Below are 14,629 nucleotides of genomic sequence, written 5' to 3'. Positions count from 1 at the left end.
CAAGACTGAAATTACCAAAATTAAAAAAACATAATCAAAGTGAGTTTTATGAAAATACAAGCACTCAAAGTATCATTTGGCCAAAATAAAAGGCGTTTAAGCCTCGTGTAGGGGTGTGCTCCACAGTGAGTGGGGTCACGTGACACTCACGGTCCTTCGACAGCTGCGTGACTTTTACTGCAGCCTCCTTGTTATAGGCTCGCAGCAAAAGTGCAGTGAAAAAATTCCGAGAGCCCGCCCCAAATTCTGAATTCTCTTACAAAGTGGGCTTCAGCTTGCCGCGCGTGAGATCCCAATCAATCATCAATGGCTTCAGCCAAGACGGTGCTATCAGCAATACTAGCAACAGTATTAGCAGCGTCTCTCTTTTGGACACTAGCATCTTCATCTTCAGCTTCTTCGTCTGAGGCTGTCGCCTTCATCAAGAAGACTGTCTCTTCCAACAAGATCGCCATCTTCTCCAAGTCCTATTGCCCGTACTCTCTTCCCCTCCTTTCTCTGTACTAATTCTTTGTAATTTGAATGAACACCATCTGTTGGACTTAAAACTGCCCATTTCCTATTTTTTTAAATTTTTTTTAATTTATCTGGAATAAAGTAAATCTTCGATTGATCTGTACAGAATGAGGTCTTTTTTGCTTTTGTCTCATTGAATGGCTTCTGGGTTTTAAATGTATGACTAATTAATAGTAGTTTTATTAAAAGTTGTAATTTTTATACAATGTTGTCAAAAATTGTAATTTTTATCAAAAGCTGTAATTTTTATACAATGTTGTCATTGATTTAGGTTTGTATACAACAAAGTCATCCATTTTCTCTCTTTTTTTTTTTTTTTTTGTGTAATGTTATCTGGGCAATTTGCAGGTACTGTAGAAGGGCAAAAGCGGTTTTCAAAGAGTTGAAGCAAGTACCCTATGTAGTTGAGCTTGATGAGAGAAGTATATTCACTTTGACCTTATTACTGAAGTACTGATTGCGTCACGCTGTTTTTGAAAATGATAAAAAGTAAGGATCTTTGTTGGTAAAAATATAAGATGGTGCAAAATAAAGTTCTGGGTAGAAACCAATTTGCAGAAATGACACTTAGATAGACTGGTAAACTTGCTCCTGAGTTCTATGAATGTGTATTATTCATTCTTGTGAATACTTGTTGGTAAAAATATGAGATAGGGCAAAATAAAGTTACTGGGCAGAAACCAATTTGAAGAAATGACACTTAAATAGACTAGCAAACCTGCTCCTGAGTTCTATGAATGCGTATTATTCAATCTTGTAAATACCCTGTAGTTCTAGCTTGCATTAACTTCCCAATTTTGTTCTTAGGATTAGCTTTCCAGGTTTGAAGGTTGGTAATGTAATATAATAGCTTGAATTTGTGTTAAGGACAATAATTTGGGGGAGTGTTATTTGTGCTCCCCACAAGGTCTATTTGTACTACTGCACTCCTGCACAAGAGTGCAGCAATATACTGGGGGAGTGCACGAAGAGCACTAGCGCTCCCGTAATTTGGAAACTGAAAAAAAAGCTTCTTGTAGAAGCACCAGTTTCATGGTTTCGTGCATTTCCTTTGAAATTTGGAAGTGTGTATGTATGCCTGTGTGCATGTTACATGTACTTTTTCCAGGAGGTTGTTGATTGGATATGGCAATGTGTGTTTCAGTTGATGGTCGGGACATGCAAGATGCTCTAGGTGAGATTATTGGGAGGCGTACTGTACCACAGGTGTTCGTAAATGGAAAGTACATTGGGGGCTCCGACGGTAATTGCTTTTCCTTTAAAATATTTGTGTTTCTTCTCTTTGTTCCTCGGAAATGTGATTACTCCAGAAAATTACTAATAACTGATGAATGTGCTGTTTATAGATACTGTTGAAGCATATGAAAGTGGAGAGCTGGCTAAGCTTCTAGGCATTGAGGTCCAGCGGCATAAGGAGGATCTTTAAATTGAATCACCAATAACCAGAAATTGATAGCTATTTTCAGAGAAAATCTGAATGTAGTGCTTATAAAATAACTCCTCCCCTCACATGTTGGGTATGGTAGTGACTTTTACATTTAGCTTGCACTATTGGATTATGATGTTTTAGCAACTCACAGACGATTGCTTCATTGGCATGTGTAAGATTGCTTCATTTGGATGTTTAAAATACTGGTGTGGATTGCAGACATGAATTCTAACAGAAGACGATGAAATACAGTCAGTCAAAACGCAAAGATGTGTCTAGTTGAGTTTATATCATGATCCTCTTGGATAAAAAATGAAAGAATCATCTTTGGTATACAATATTACTTGCAGTTGGTGGCTGCTGTATGCTTGTTCACCTCTGCAATCTGAACCTTCCATTTTTAGTAAAAGAACCCAATACTTACATTTTCCGTATTAATACTGTGGTTATAAAATTAAAAGTTTAAAACTACTTCTATTTCTTTTCTTAATTTTTTTTTTTTTTAAAGGATGATCATCTGGGATAAAAGAAGGGCATGCCCCTGCATCAGTAACATTGGCACTTATGACTTAACATTGATTGAAGTGGCCTTGTCTAGTAAGCATCAAACTTTCAGCTAGATGCCACCAAAAGAAACTCACTTAGATGTGGCACCATGATCTTGGGTTGCCTTCTCTTATTAGGCAGGTATTGCTGTATTAGTAGCATTGATACTTTCAGTTTACGTACACAGGTGCTGAGGTCTAAGAAAATAAAAATAAAAATATTGACATATATTTTGGGGAAATTTTGAAAATTAATTAATTTTTTTTTCATTAAATTCTTTTAACCATTTTGTTTTAAAGATTTATTATTGTTTTGGTAATTTCCTCGAGCGTTCGATAATGTTTTTTTAAAACAGGCGAGTGCTACTTCTTCTGTCGAGTTTTGAGGGTATTTCTCAATGGATTCACCTCATTTCCTCTTAGGATATATAATAGGCTTAGTGGAAGCTTAAAATCTTAGAGCTAAACTATAATATAAATACTGACAAACTAGTGTCGAGCGTTTGGCGCTGCAAAAAATGTTTTACAAAAATGCTTTTAGAAAATGATATCAAATGGCCCTTAGTTTTCAAAATTTCTCCCCAATACACTAGAGTTTGATGTCCCGAAACGAGAAGATATATGAGGTTTGGCAAAACAAACCTATAATGGTAGAAGCATTTCATATTCATTGCTAAATAGTTGCACCCATGACCTCCAACTCAGGCAAGGCAAAGCTAGGAAATATTTTCTTGTCAAATAAAATAGAGGGTTTGTAGCTCTTGCGGTTTTTGTTGGTATCATCGTCTAGGAAAGTCGGCATTCACTTATGAGCAACAAAAATGGAGAAGTTTTGACCAAAACAAAAAAACAAAAAAACAAAAATGGAGAAGCGCAGCAAAAAACGAAGGAAATCGGAAGCAAATGATATTATTAGCGACGACGACGCCGCTTTCGCCGTCTTACTGGCAGCCCTCTCATCTCTCAATCCCCACTCCCTACGACCCTTAATCAATAAATGCTTCAACAAACTCCGCCATTCCGTCCACAGCAACCCCCTCCTCTCTCTGCTCCCAACTCTCCTCACTTTCAGCTCCGCCGCAATAGCTGCCCGTGCGGCGGAGATGGTGGGGTCCTCCGCCCTTCTGTCCTTGGAGATGAACCAGAGGGTTGCTTCCGATCATAGCATCGTCAAAGGCTTGCTCTTCCTATTGGGTAGCTCCGACCCCACGCTCTCAATGGCTGCCTGCAATGCTGTTCTTGATTTGTGCACTACCTGCGTTGGACGACGCCGTTTGCTCCAGTTCTCTGCGCTTCCCAGACTTCTGTGAGTGCCCAACACTTATCTTCCTCTCCTTCATTTTGAGAAATTTAAAAAAGTAGCTAAAATTTGCAACATTTGAAGATACTTAGATATTTTTATAGAATTTTAGAAATATAACCTTCGAGTAGGATTCAAGCTCCTTTCGAGTAGTGTTTGAAACTCCCCTCGACCTCGAGTGGTGCTAGGAGCACTGCTCGCTTGATAGAAGTCTTTAATGGAAACAAAAAGGACTAGTTTTCAAAATTTCCTCTTTCATTTTTTTTTTTTTCAATAGCTTGACTTGACATGGCTTAGGTTCATAGGTTTGGGTTTCTTCAGGTTCCTAAATCTTCAACAACTTCAGTCACTTTGTGCTCTGTCTCTGTGGATAATGATGGCATTACTTCTCTGAATATTGGGTTTAAGGGAGATGAACTTCCTGTATCACTGCTTAATGCTGCAGTTATTCTCATCAACGCCTGTAACATTGAACAATTGGAGAACATCCCAAGAAATCTCTTTCAAGCTTTCTTTGAATGTATGAGAAAGCTGTGGGCGAAAGTGCGTAATGAAATGCTACTCAAAATCCCATTGGAGTTCAGAATGGGGGGACACTTGTATATTAGCAACATTAAGATTAGTCATATGGCTGAAAGTCTCTTTAGGCTTTCCATTTGTACTTCTCAGCTTTTCACTCCTCTGCCTTTCCACGTGATTGAAAGAGGTATATTTGGTTTCACTGGGTCTGGTTTCAAAGATTTTGTGTCAAACCACTGGGAGGTGTCACCCTTTCTTGTGCGGAGGCTGTCAGCAAGGGCTTTATTTGAGGAGGATGACATTTTTGGTCCATTTGTACGGTTGCGAAACTCATTGGGAACGTTTCCTTCCTTTCTTTCTTCTTTCCTTCAAAGGATGGTTTCTTGTCTTCCTATTGCTTCAGACGAATTAGACATCTTTACTTTCCTGGAGGAGGTGAAAAGTAAATTGGGTTGTCCTTTAATCTACCAGCAGGACATTCGGGTTGTTAGAACAGAAAGCCACCTAAAGAAGGAGGTGCATTTCTTTCAGAACAGTCTGGACTCTTGCTGCATAAAAGATCCTCATTATTTTAGTATGGAGGATGTTTTAAAATGTGAAGAAGCATGCAAAGAGGGTTATACAATTGCACTCCGTGGAATGGAGTTCCGCTTTGAGAGTGTTGCTGCTATTGCAGATGGTTTAGCATCTCTTTTTGGTCAACCATCGGTAGGTGCCAATATGTACTTGACACCACCTAATTCCCAGGGCTTGGCTCGTCACTATGATGATCATTGTGTGTTTGTATGCCAACTTGCTGGGACTAAGCAATGGAGAGTTTTTCCTCAGTCAAATGTGCAGTTGCCTCGATTGTATGATCCTCTTGATCGGCTACATGGTTCAGAAGTTCAGAGTTTAACGGCTGAATGCAAACAATTTTTGCTGAGAGAAGGTGATATTCTGTATATTCCCAGAGGCGTTCTTCATGAGGCATGCACGGAGAATGTTAGCGTTGATGGGTCTGCGGGTTATTCCTTACACCTTACACTCGGTATCGAGGTTGAACCTCCTTTTGAGTAAGTACGAGTTGACTTGAGAAAAAATTAAAATCTAATGCTGATTAATTAATCTTCTTTTTTGTTTTTTGTTTAATCAAGTTGCAATTGCCATGGTTTCTTTTGGTAAAATATATGCATGAAATCACTTGCAAATCCCATGCATCAGTAGTCCAGCAGAGTTGAACATAGGACCATTGGTTATCAATCACAGAGTCTCACTGCTTTATTCCTGTGAGTTTGATTTTCTTTTGGACATTCTATCGTAAAAGATTGTGTATTTGGTAGATCTTATTTATTTAATTATTTTTTTATTTAAATATTTCCAGGTAGGATGTTTGTAATCTAGGAGTTTACTGAGGGAAGATAGATACATGATTCAATATGTTGCACAGTATGGAGGGTATGTGCAAGTGCTAATTTTTGGAAGCATATACCAGACAAATAATTTCTTGATTATTTTTCCTTTTAGGCGAAACACTAAACATTTTCAAGAATATAAGGGCATGCAGCAATATTGTTGGTTGTGATATCAATTCCTTATTCACAAAGTAAAGAATAAGATCAAAATAAAGATCAGTGGTCTATGCTAAATATCTTTTGGTCATGAGCAATATTGTTTATGACAGTATCGAAGTTAATTGGTTTTTTGGTATATGTTTATGATGTTAATCAATTTTACTTTTATTTTTGATAACCTCTCCTGAATGCCCAAGTTGTGATATTAATCGATTCCTGTTGAGTGCTGACTGTATCCCTATCTACTATAACCCCTATAGCTTTCATTAATCATAAGCATTTTGTGGGCAATATGTCCATAGAGAAAGAATTTGATTTGCTAGTCATTCAGTTCGTGAGACTTGGGTCACTGTAACACAAGAGTTGGTCAATTATACAAACCCCCAGAAGACTTGGTCCTTTGATTGACAATATTTAGCCTCCTTCCTCTGCATCTTAGTCTGAGATATAGCATGTTGTGACTTAAGCGTGTGATGCGGTTCAATTGGGTATCATTCATAGGTGATACATTATGACATTATATATGCTGATTTCCTCTCTCTCTCTCTCTCTCTCTCTCTCTCTCTCTCACTCTCACTCTCACTCTCTCTCTCTCTCTCTCTCTCTCTCTCTCTCTCTCTCTCTCACTCTCACTCTCACTCTCTCTCTCTCTCTTCCACACACACACAGATCATATAAGTTTATTCAAAATTCAGTTCAAGTTGGTATCATTGATATGTTGGTGATACACCAAACATTACATATGCAGATTTTCCTTTTAATTCATCTCTTTCTCTCTCTCTCTCTCTCTCTCTCTCTCTCACACACACACACACACACACACAGATCATATGTGTTTATTCAAAATTCAGTTCAAGTTGGTATCATTGATATGTCGGTGATACACCTAACATTACATATGAAGATTTTCCTTATAATTCATCTCTCTTTATCTCTTTCCCTCTCTCTTCCTCTCTCTTCCTTTCTTTCTTTCTCTCTCACACACAGAGATCATATATGTTTATTCAAAATTCAGTTCAAGTTGGTATCGTTGATATGTCGGTGATACACCTAACATTACATATGAAGATTTTCCTTTTAATATCATCTCTCTCTTTCTCTCTCTCTCTCTCTCTCTCAGTTCATTTTCAAATTTCTTATCTTTGATTTTTTACTCTATACAACATTTTCATTTTTCTCTTTCCTAAAAGGCCAATTTTAATTTTTAGTCTTTGATGCACATTAATTACATTTGGTGCTTTCTCTTACATTTTGTTACGAATGTCTTCTGTATAGATCGGAAAACCTTTTGATTGCTTGGAGTGATTTTTTTTCAAATATTTCTTGAAGATGAGACTCAAACAATGCATGTGAGCTGATCCACATTCTTGACCTAATCATATGGTATCAAATAATAGGCATCTTTTTCTATGAGGCAGAGAGACAAGTTCATGGACCCCATGTCTATGGAAAAGCTGATGTGTGGACATGTCTTTATTTTATGTAATATTGAAGCAGATTTCAATTTTACCTTAACAGTAAAAGATGTCATAATACTGTACATAAAATAATACAATTTAGATACACGTAGACACACACCACCAAGCTAAGATGGGTGTTTTATATTCTATAGGTCAAGCACACTGCCAACACTAATTGGGAATTAATATTAGTTTCGGCATTTACAACTAAATAATTACTTTGTGAATGTATCTCTGTTTTCACATAGAATATGGATTGAAGAAAGCGTAGTTGATTTGTGTTTCTAATTTGATGGCGTGTGTGTTCAATGCCTGGTCAAAACATAGTTTGAATCCACTTCAATATGCCAAATTTTGTTTTTAGTGTTATGTCAATTTCAAACCCTGTATTGGATCCAAATGGAATTCTTTTAATATATTTCAACAAACCAGTTGAATATCCTGATTGGTCTTTACATATAATTAGAAATTATGATGATTTTTTAATTTTTGAAAAAGAAAAAAACATAATGGTTCAAATAACATGATAAGAAGTTGTGATTTTCACAATCAAATATAAAAAATTGATGAAAATTAGTATTTAACTCTGCTATTCTCTGTTTCGTTTTTTATTACAGGTGGGAGGGATTTGTTCATGTTGCAGTCTTCAGTTGGAATCACTACCAAAAACAAGCTCATAATTCTTTTGAGTCTTCCTCTGGCATTATTCATGATATATCTGTGAATTTGTTGCATGCTGCCATTGTGCTGATTGGTGATTCTGATTCTACCTTTCGGAAGGCTTGCTTGGTTGCTTCAATTTTTTCGCAATCAGATACCCATGATTGGCTTGATTACCAGAAAATTATTTTCTGTCAGCTAATTGGCAAAATTGATACTGAGTCAAGGTTCTTGGAGGTGTTCAGGAGCATAGAATTAGCAATTCAGAAAAACAAAGATCCCTTCCTACGAATTAGATGGCTCCAGTTTCTCAATCTGGAGGAGGAAAGCAGTCCAAGTCATGATCAGAATATGCCTTTCTTGAGAATGAAAAAATTGTTCTCATTATGTATTCAACACAAAGAGGAGGTAGAAGCTGAATTCCAGCAGCTAAAATCAAGGTTTAGTAGTGAGGTGATATTTGAGGATGCAATAGAGAGCTATAAGATACTGCTTGAAAAATATAGGAAGGCTAGAAAGCAATACATGAATGGAATGGTTTCACTGCACCATGAATTATGAGTTATCTTACATGTTAGCTTCCCCCTGGCCCGCTAAATTAACATATTGGCATCTGTCATTAATTATATCTAGTTCCGACAGGATGAGTCCCTGATGGACAGGAATGGATCAGCTACCTCTTGTATGGTGAAATCCAATTCCATGTGTGTTAATGGAGCAGCATTACACCAAAGGTAGCCAGTTTAAGGTTCTATGATAGCTCAAAGGTATGTCATGCATCACCTTGTTGACTTGGATATTATTCTTGTGAGCAACAGCTATGTGAGTACAGGGAAATCATAATTAAAAAAAAAAAAAAATAAGAAAGAAAACATGAATGTATGGACAATTTCCATCAATATTACTTTCTCATTATCACATGTTTAATCTGTTGATGGGAAATATAAGTACATGTCTGCATAAAGCTCAATCAAGAACGTTAATTAATGGTCTATGGCTTAGGATGTCTGGGTGTTGGAGTCGGATGAGTAGTCACTCCATGGTAATCAATCTGATAAACAAGCTCGTCTAAATTATTGTTGCTGCTTGCATATTTGTTTACTGCTGGGATTTCTTGGACTGTCGATGTTTTTGACTCTCCATCAGTGACCTGCATTTAGCATAACCTCAATGATGGTTTTGGACAAAAGTAGAATACAAACAAAATTATTTATTAAAAAGATAAACAGAATCAGATAGTTGCATCGCTGTGCTGACTGTTGAGTAACTGCAAATCATGATTTTCCCCCCTATGTATCGTGTGAAATGAATAACATGCTTGAGAATAGAATTTGGCATGCTGTGTCTGGGCACTGTTATATGCACGTAGTTTAAGTCATATCCTTTTGCAATGCCTGAAAATTTGGGAGCAGAATGTTATTCATGATTGAAAAACCTACCTTGATTTGTTGATATTCGTGTTTGTTGTTGGTCAATGACATGCCTAATTTTCTCATGGGTTGTCTTCCTGGGAGGAAAGTCAGAGAAGAGGAGCTGATGTTATGGGAAGAAAGATAGAGAACAATAAGGAAACAGAAGAAAATGATATACAAAGATTTCATTATTTATACTGCTGAAATGAAAACCTCCTATCCTTGGAGATGGAAAAGTTGGAGCACTAATTAAGTATATATAGAGCATTGCAGTGCAAGAGAGATACTGAGAGAGAGAGAGAGAGAGAGAGAGAGAGAGAGAGAATTATTGATTAAGGGGCCGGGGAAACATGTCTGAGCCCATGCTTGTGAGTCTGTTGCTTAGAAAACAAGAGAGAGAACCAAGATGAGGCCAGAAGGGCGTAGAGAGCTTTGTCCCCACACTGTTTCCAAATTTACTCTCTTTGAAGGCTCACTTGTTGTGGCTTCTAACATCGCACTGTAAAGGAAGTCAGTTTCCCTTTGGTGTTGCACTTGCAGAGTTGCAGGGCAGGTAAAAAGAAGAAACTGAGTTCACGTTTGTGTTTCATATCAAACAAAGCCACTCACGGTTGAAGCATTATCCATGTTTTGTCCTCACCAATAAGGACTATGTTTTGGTCATGTCACTCTTTCTCTATTGTCGCTTCTCTCTCAATCTCTTAGATATTGAAGGCTTTTTTTCTCATGATGCAATTTCTGATGGTTTTATTATCAAATGGAAGAAGCCCTGGCCGTTGATTACTTATATTTTTCCCTGTTAGCTTTTAGTGGGTAACTGACCATACAATGAGTATTCCATTTTTACTACCTGCAGACTGTAGACTCCAACATGTGCTCCTGGAAGATGTCCATTGACTGAGTCATTGGCAGGCAATTGTTGTTTTTCCTTTGGTTCATTTTTTAATCAGTTAAAACTTAAAAGCTACTCTTGCAAATGAATTACTGTACTCTCTCATGGTCCTTTCCCATAAATTGTCCATTCTCCTTGCAAACAAATCACGGCTTGACACGTGTCTATTTCTTTTTCACTTTTGTCTTCTAACAAATCATTATTGTATACGTGGTAGATTGCGATTTGCAGAGCCATGCAGCATTCTTTCCAAACATAATATAAAAACAGTTTTTGTTCTCTACATCTTGGAAAACAGAAAATACTGTAAAAACTAGCCCAAGAGGCCAAGATACTTCAAGGACCATAAAAAAAATGATGTTTTCAATTTTTATTCCAATGAAAGAAATTTGTGAAAACATTTTCATAGAACCTAAACCATCAGATCCTTCATAAAAATAGGTAGACTTGGCAGATTCTTTACCAAGACTTTTTAGTGGCCTTGGATCAATGGTATGAAAGATAGGTGCTTTAATCAGGCTTTCAAACAGGAGCAAACCTGAACAGGAATGCATAAGAATACTTTTTTCGATCAAGAAGTTTCTATATCAATTTAAAATCAAATCTGTCTCCCTGTTAGTATACATGGATGTGATGAAAAACTGATCAAAGGAGAGTTTTGTTCATGTGGAAGCCTCCAGTCAATAAACCAATTTATACTACATTTATTGATCATGCATCACTTATCTCATAGAGTGGTGATGTTATACAAGACTTACTCAAGACTTGTTTATACAGGTGAGTTATGTGAAATGTGTCATCAATAATATGAAGTTCATCCATTGCTATGGTGTGTACCTTTTCTGAACTGTCAGCCCAAACTTATGAAAAATCCCTACATCTATAAAAGTAATATCCTCATCCATCTGCCATAGGGATGTGGCTCTAGAATTAGGCACTTATCATCCATTTCCTTCTCCACCAGACTAATGAGTAGCTTTTCAGAATGTCATTAATTTATTGGCCTATTTTGTGGTCTACACTTTGTGCTAACTGCATAAACCAGAATCTAGTATATTTTCAAAGAATTGTTATATACGTATGACCATCACATAACTTTTTTCGAACAACATACATATGAATCTTATTATATAAAAAAAGATCTTACATATATATCATGAGAGAAATGTCACATGTGATATTTAGTCGCATACAATAATTTTTTGTTCATATTATACTAAAATACAACCTCGAAGTTATAATACTTCCTTGTTTAAATTGTAATCCTCTATAAATATTATAGCTGGCGTTATCCAAGAAGAATGCAACCCAGAATGATCTGTATGCAGTCCAGAAACAGTGTGTACAAAAGCAAACAAGCTGTTATTACACACAAAAAAAAAAAAAAAAAGAACAAAATCCTATAAGGCATACAAAATGTTAAATGTATAGAGGTAACATTTCCGCTCTCAGAATAACCAGTTTTACTACACCTTAAAACACCTTATTTATTTTCTTCCTACCCTATAAAACATATTATACTAAAATACAACCTAGAAGTTATAATACTTCCTTGTTTGTTCATCCTCTATAAATATATATAGCTGGCGTTATCCAAGAAGAAATGCAACCCAGAATGATCTGTATGCAGTCCAGAAGCAGTGTGTACAAAAGCAATCAAGCTGTTATTGCAAAAGACAGACCAAAATCCAATAAGGCATACAAAATGTTAAATGTATAGAGATAATATTTCCATTCTCAGAATAACCAGTTTTACTACACCTTAAAACACCTTCCTTATTTATTTTCTTCCTACCCTATAAATACATTCGTAATACCAAGCCATGTCTCCACCAGAATTTTGATAGAAGTTGAAATAAATAACACATACGAAAAATTATTGGTCTCTTAGGCTGGAATGAAGAACACCAAGCTCTCCCCCATGGCCATCACATCTTGCACTCAGCTTCTTCTCCTTGTTTTTGCATCAGGTATATTGATCAACTCCCCCATGGACATATTGTATAAAAATCCCCACCTTTTACTAACTTTTTTCCCAATCTATGTGACAAGTTGACATATCTGATCTAGTGTACGTGGCTCTTTTTTTTTTTTTTTTTTTTTTCTTTTTTTGAAATATGGTGATGTGTTTAAAATATATTTTGAGTACTTTTGTCTGTTCTTGATCATGTTTTTATTCTTGTATGAACTACTACACTCAACAATTGTTTATCAAATTTTATTCATCAAATGATGTGACATAATTCATTTATTCAAACTTAAAACTATATATTTTGAATCTTATTTATTTATTTCTAACAAGTAAGATACTACTAAATACTAACAAATCTACTGACACATTATTTAATGAATAAATTTGGTGTCGATCTTTAGCATTTTTCATTATTATTATACATATTAATAATATATATAGTATTTTTGGGGAAGTTCATTATAACCCCACATTTACCTTGTTTGGTATCTAATTAATACTATGTATACCATTGTTTTGGGGTTGCTTAGCAAGCTAGCAGCACATATTATGTGGCCCAAGTACAATAAATTACTGAGCTGTAATGGTACTTTTGACACATATTTATCTCACAAAATTGTGATGATATGCAGTTACAATAATGGGGGTGTTGGTGAAGGCAGAAGTATGCTCGGAATTGGTGGGTTCTTGTGAAGGCATCGATTGCAACCAAGTGTGCATGACTAGACATCCTGGTGGCACAGGATCTTGTGATCAAACAAACTCATGCAACTGCTTCTATCAGTGCACTCCTCCACCACCACCAAAGGGAAGATGCAATCAGGGCTTGGGCCGTTGCAGTTCCAAATGCAATCAACAGTGTTGTGCTCAAAACTGTGCATCCAAACATGCTGGTGGTATTGGCATTTGTGACGACAATCTTGGCCCTGCACTAGCATTGTGTCAATGCCAGTATCCCTGTTAGAAATTCTGGGCTAGCTAGCTTCTAATAAGTATTCAATATTTACAAGGATAATATAATAGCTATCTTTGTTCTCAATGAATAAGAATAATCTTATTATTGAGTATTGTGTTTGGCTTGTCATTTTTTTATTTTTAATATCAACTCAAACTTCTAGAATATGTGTGAAGCACCAATATTTTTATTTTTTATTTTTTATTTTTGTGTCGGTATCAATTTTGTGCTGAACAATGACATAATGCTAACATTAATTACGATATAAAAATATGGTACAAATAGTTTTATCTCTTCTGGTTGTTATGGAGACGTGGCTCTAGAATCAAGTACTTTCGTGTGGTTACTCAGATTATCATTTATTGATCTAGATATGTGATCTAAACTTGGGCTACGCAGAGCACCAAGTGTTGCAATTCCTTTTCATTTTTGCTGTGGCTTATTAATTCGTAACATTTAATAAAAGTAAAATCTTCCTCTCATAAATATTTTTTCTTTCCAATATGCAATCCAGAAAAAGCTGTCTACCACTTGCACCTTAATTAAAACACTTTTTTTTTTATTCCTCTACTATAAATTAAGCACACTATTCTTAATACCAAGCTCTGTCTCCATCAGAATTTCAACTGAAAATTGAAATACAGAAAAAATTAAACAGAAAATATTGGTCTTAATTCAGAATGAAGAGCACCAAGCTCTCCCCCAGAACCATCATATATTGCACTCAGCTTGTTCTCCTTGCTTTTGCATCAGGTAAATTGATTAACCCACTTCTTGGTCAATAATATACACCAACATTAAAATAGGGGAGTTGTTTTTGGTTAACCATAATTATATTATTTACAAAAATATGATAATTATGTTTTTTTTATTTGACGTGTTTAATTGATTAACAATCGATATGCCGGGAGCATTTTTGTCAACGTTTGATCATATTCTTATTAATATATATTAATAGTATTTAAATAATTTTTTATTCATATGTTTCTAACTCTTGGGTTCGACTCAATTAAGAAGTATCGAAGTAAATCCAGTCTTTAAATGCATTTTCATTTACTTATCTCTCAAATTAAATTTTGTAATTAGACGAGGATTTTTGTCTATTTGTCCATCTTGACAAAGATTTTTTTTTATTGTATTCTTCCTTTTTCATTAAAATGCAATAATCTCTTAACTTGTATAACCATTGGGTTATTATTTATCTTTTATCCCCGTTAAACAGATTAATCTGTTAACTTGTATGACCATTAGATTATGCTTTAACGAGGTCAAGTCGTTCAGATTTGTTAATTAAAGAGAAGTAAATAGGAGGGAATAAAAGGAGAGAATATTATTAATCTTACTCCTGTTTACTTTTTATATTTTATTTTTCTGTTTGCATTATCATCCCATTTTACCTTTTTTTTATTTTATCAA

General features: G+C 35.6%; 3 protein-coding genes across 4 annotated transcripts; 2 read left to right on the top strand and 1 right to left on the bottom strand.

The window, feature by feature from the left end:
* Positions 1–207: 207 nt before the first annotated feature.
* On the top strand, positions 208–2,165 carry LOC147293611 (Glutaredoxin family protein). The gene is made up of 4 exons (XM_086232555.1): positions 208–476; positions 865–938; positions 1,661–1,759; positions 1,863–2,165. The coding sequence occupies exons 1-4, from the start codon at positions 307–309 to the stop codon at positions 1,940–1,942; spliced, it is 423 nt and encodes a 140-aa protein (XP_086088681.1). The 5' UTR covers positions 208–306; the 3' UTR covers positions 1,943–2,165.
* Positions 2,166–3,322: 1,157 nt separating this feature from the next.
* On the top strand, positions 3,323–9,634 carry LOC147293609 (uncharacterized). 2 transcript variants are annotated; one of them, XM_086232867.1, is made up of 4 exons: positions 3,323–3,796; positions 4,096–5,364; positions 7,940–8,749; positions 9,502–9,634. In XM_086232867.1, exons 1-3 carry the CDS (start codon positions 3,354–3,356, stop codon positions 8,541–8,543), a joined length of 2,316 nt encoding a protein of 771 aa, XP_086088993.1. In that variant the 5' UTR covers positions 3,323–3,353; the 3' UTR covers positions 8,544–8,749; positions 9,502–9,634. The 2 variants fall into 2 exon arrangements, with proteins under 2 accessions (XP_086088993.1, XP_086088992.1); XM_086232866.1 differs by having other exon boundaries at positions 9,497–9,634.
* LOC147293610 (uncharacterized) lies at positions 8,818–9,583 on the bottom strand. Its single transcript, XM_086232868.1, has 2 exons — positions 9,422–9,583; positions 8,818–9,132 (listed from the first exon to the last, which is right to left on the bottom strand). Exons 1-2 carry the CDS (start codon positions 9,581–9,583, stop codon positions 8,974–8,976), a joined length of 321 nt encoding a protein of 106 aa, XP_086088994.1. The 3' UTR covers positions 8,818–8,973.
* Positions 9,635–14,629: the final 4,995 nt, after the last annotated feature.

Source organism: Dryas octopetala, chromosome 2 (assembly GCF_963921425.1).
Source record: "Dryas octopetala chromosome 2, drDryOcto1.1, whole genome shotgun sequence".
In the NCBI taxonomy this organism is placed as follows: domain Eukaryota; kingdom Viridiplantae; phylum Streptophyta; class Magnoliopsida; order Rosales; family Rosaceae; genus Dryas; species Dryas octopetala.
Note: the sequence above shows the minus strand (reverse complement) of the source record. Positions and strands in the feature narration are given on the sequence as shown.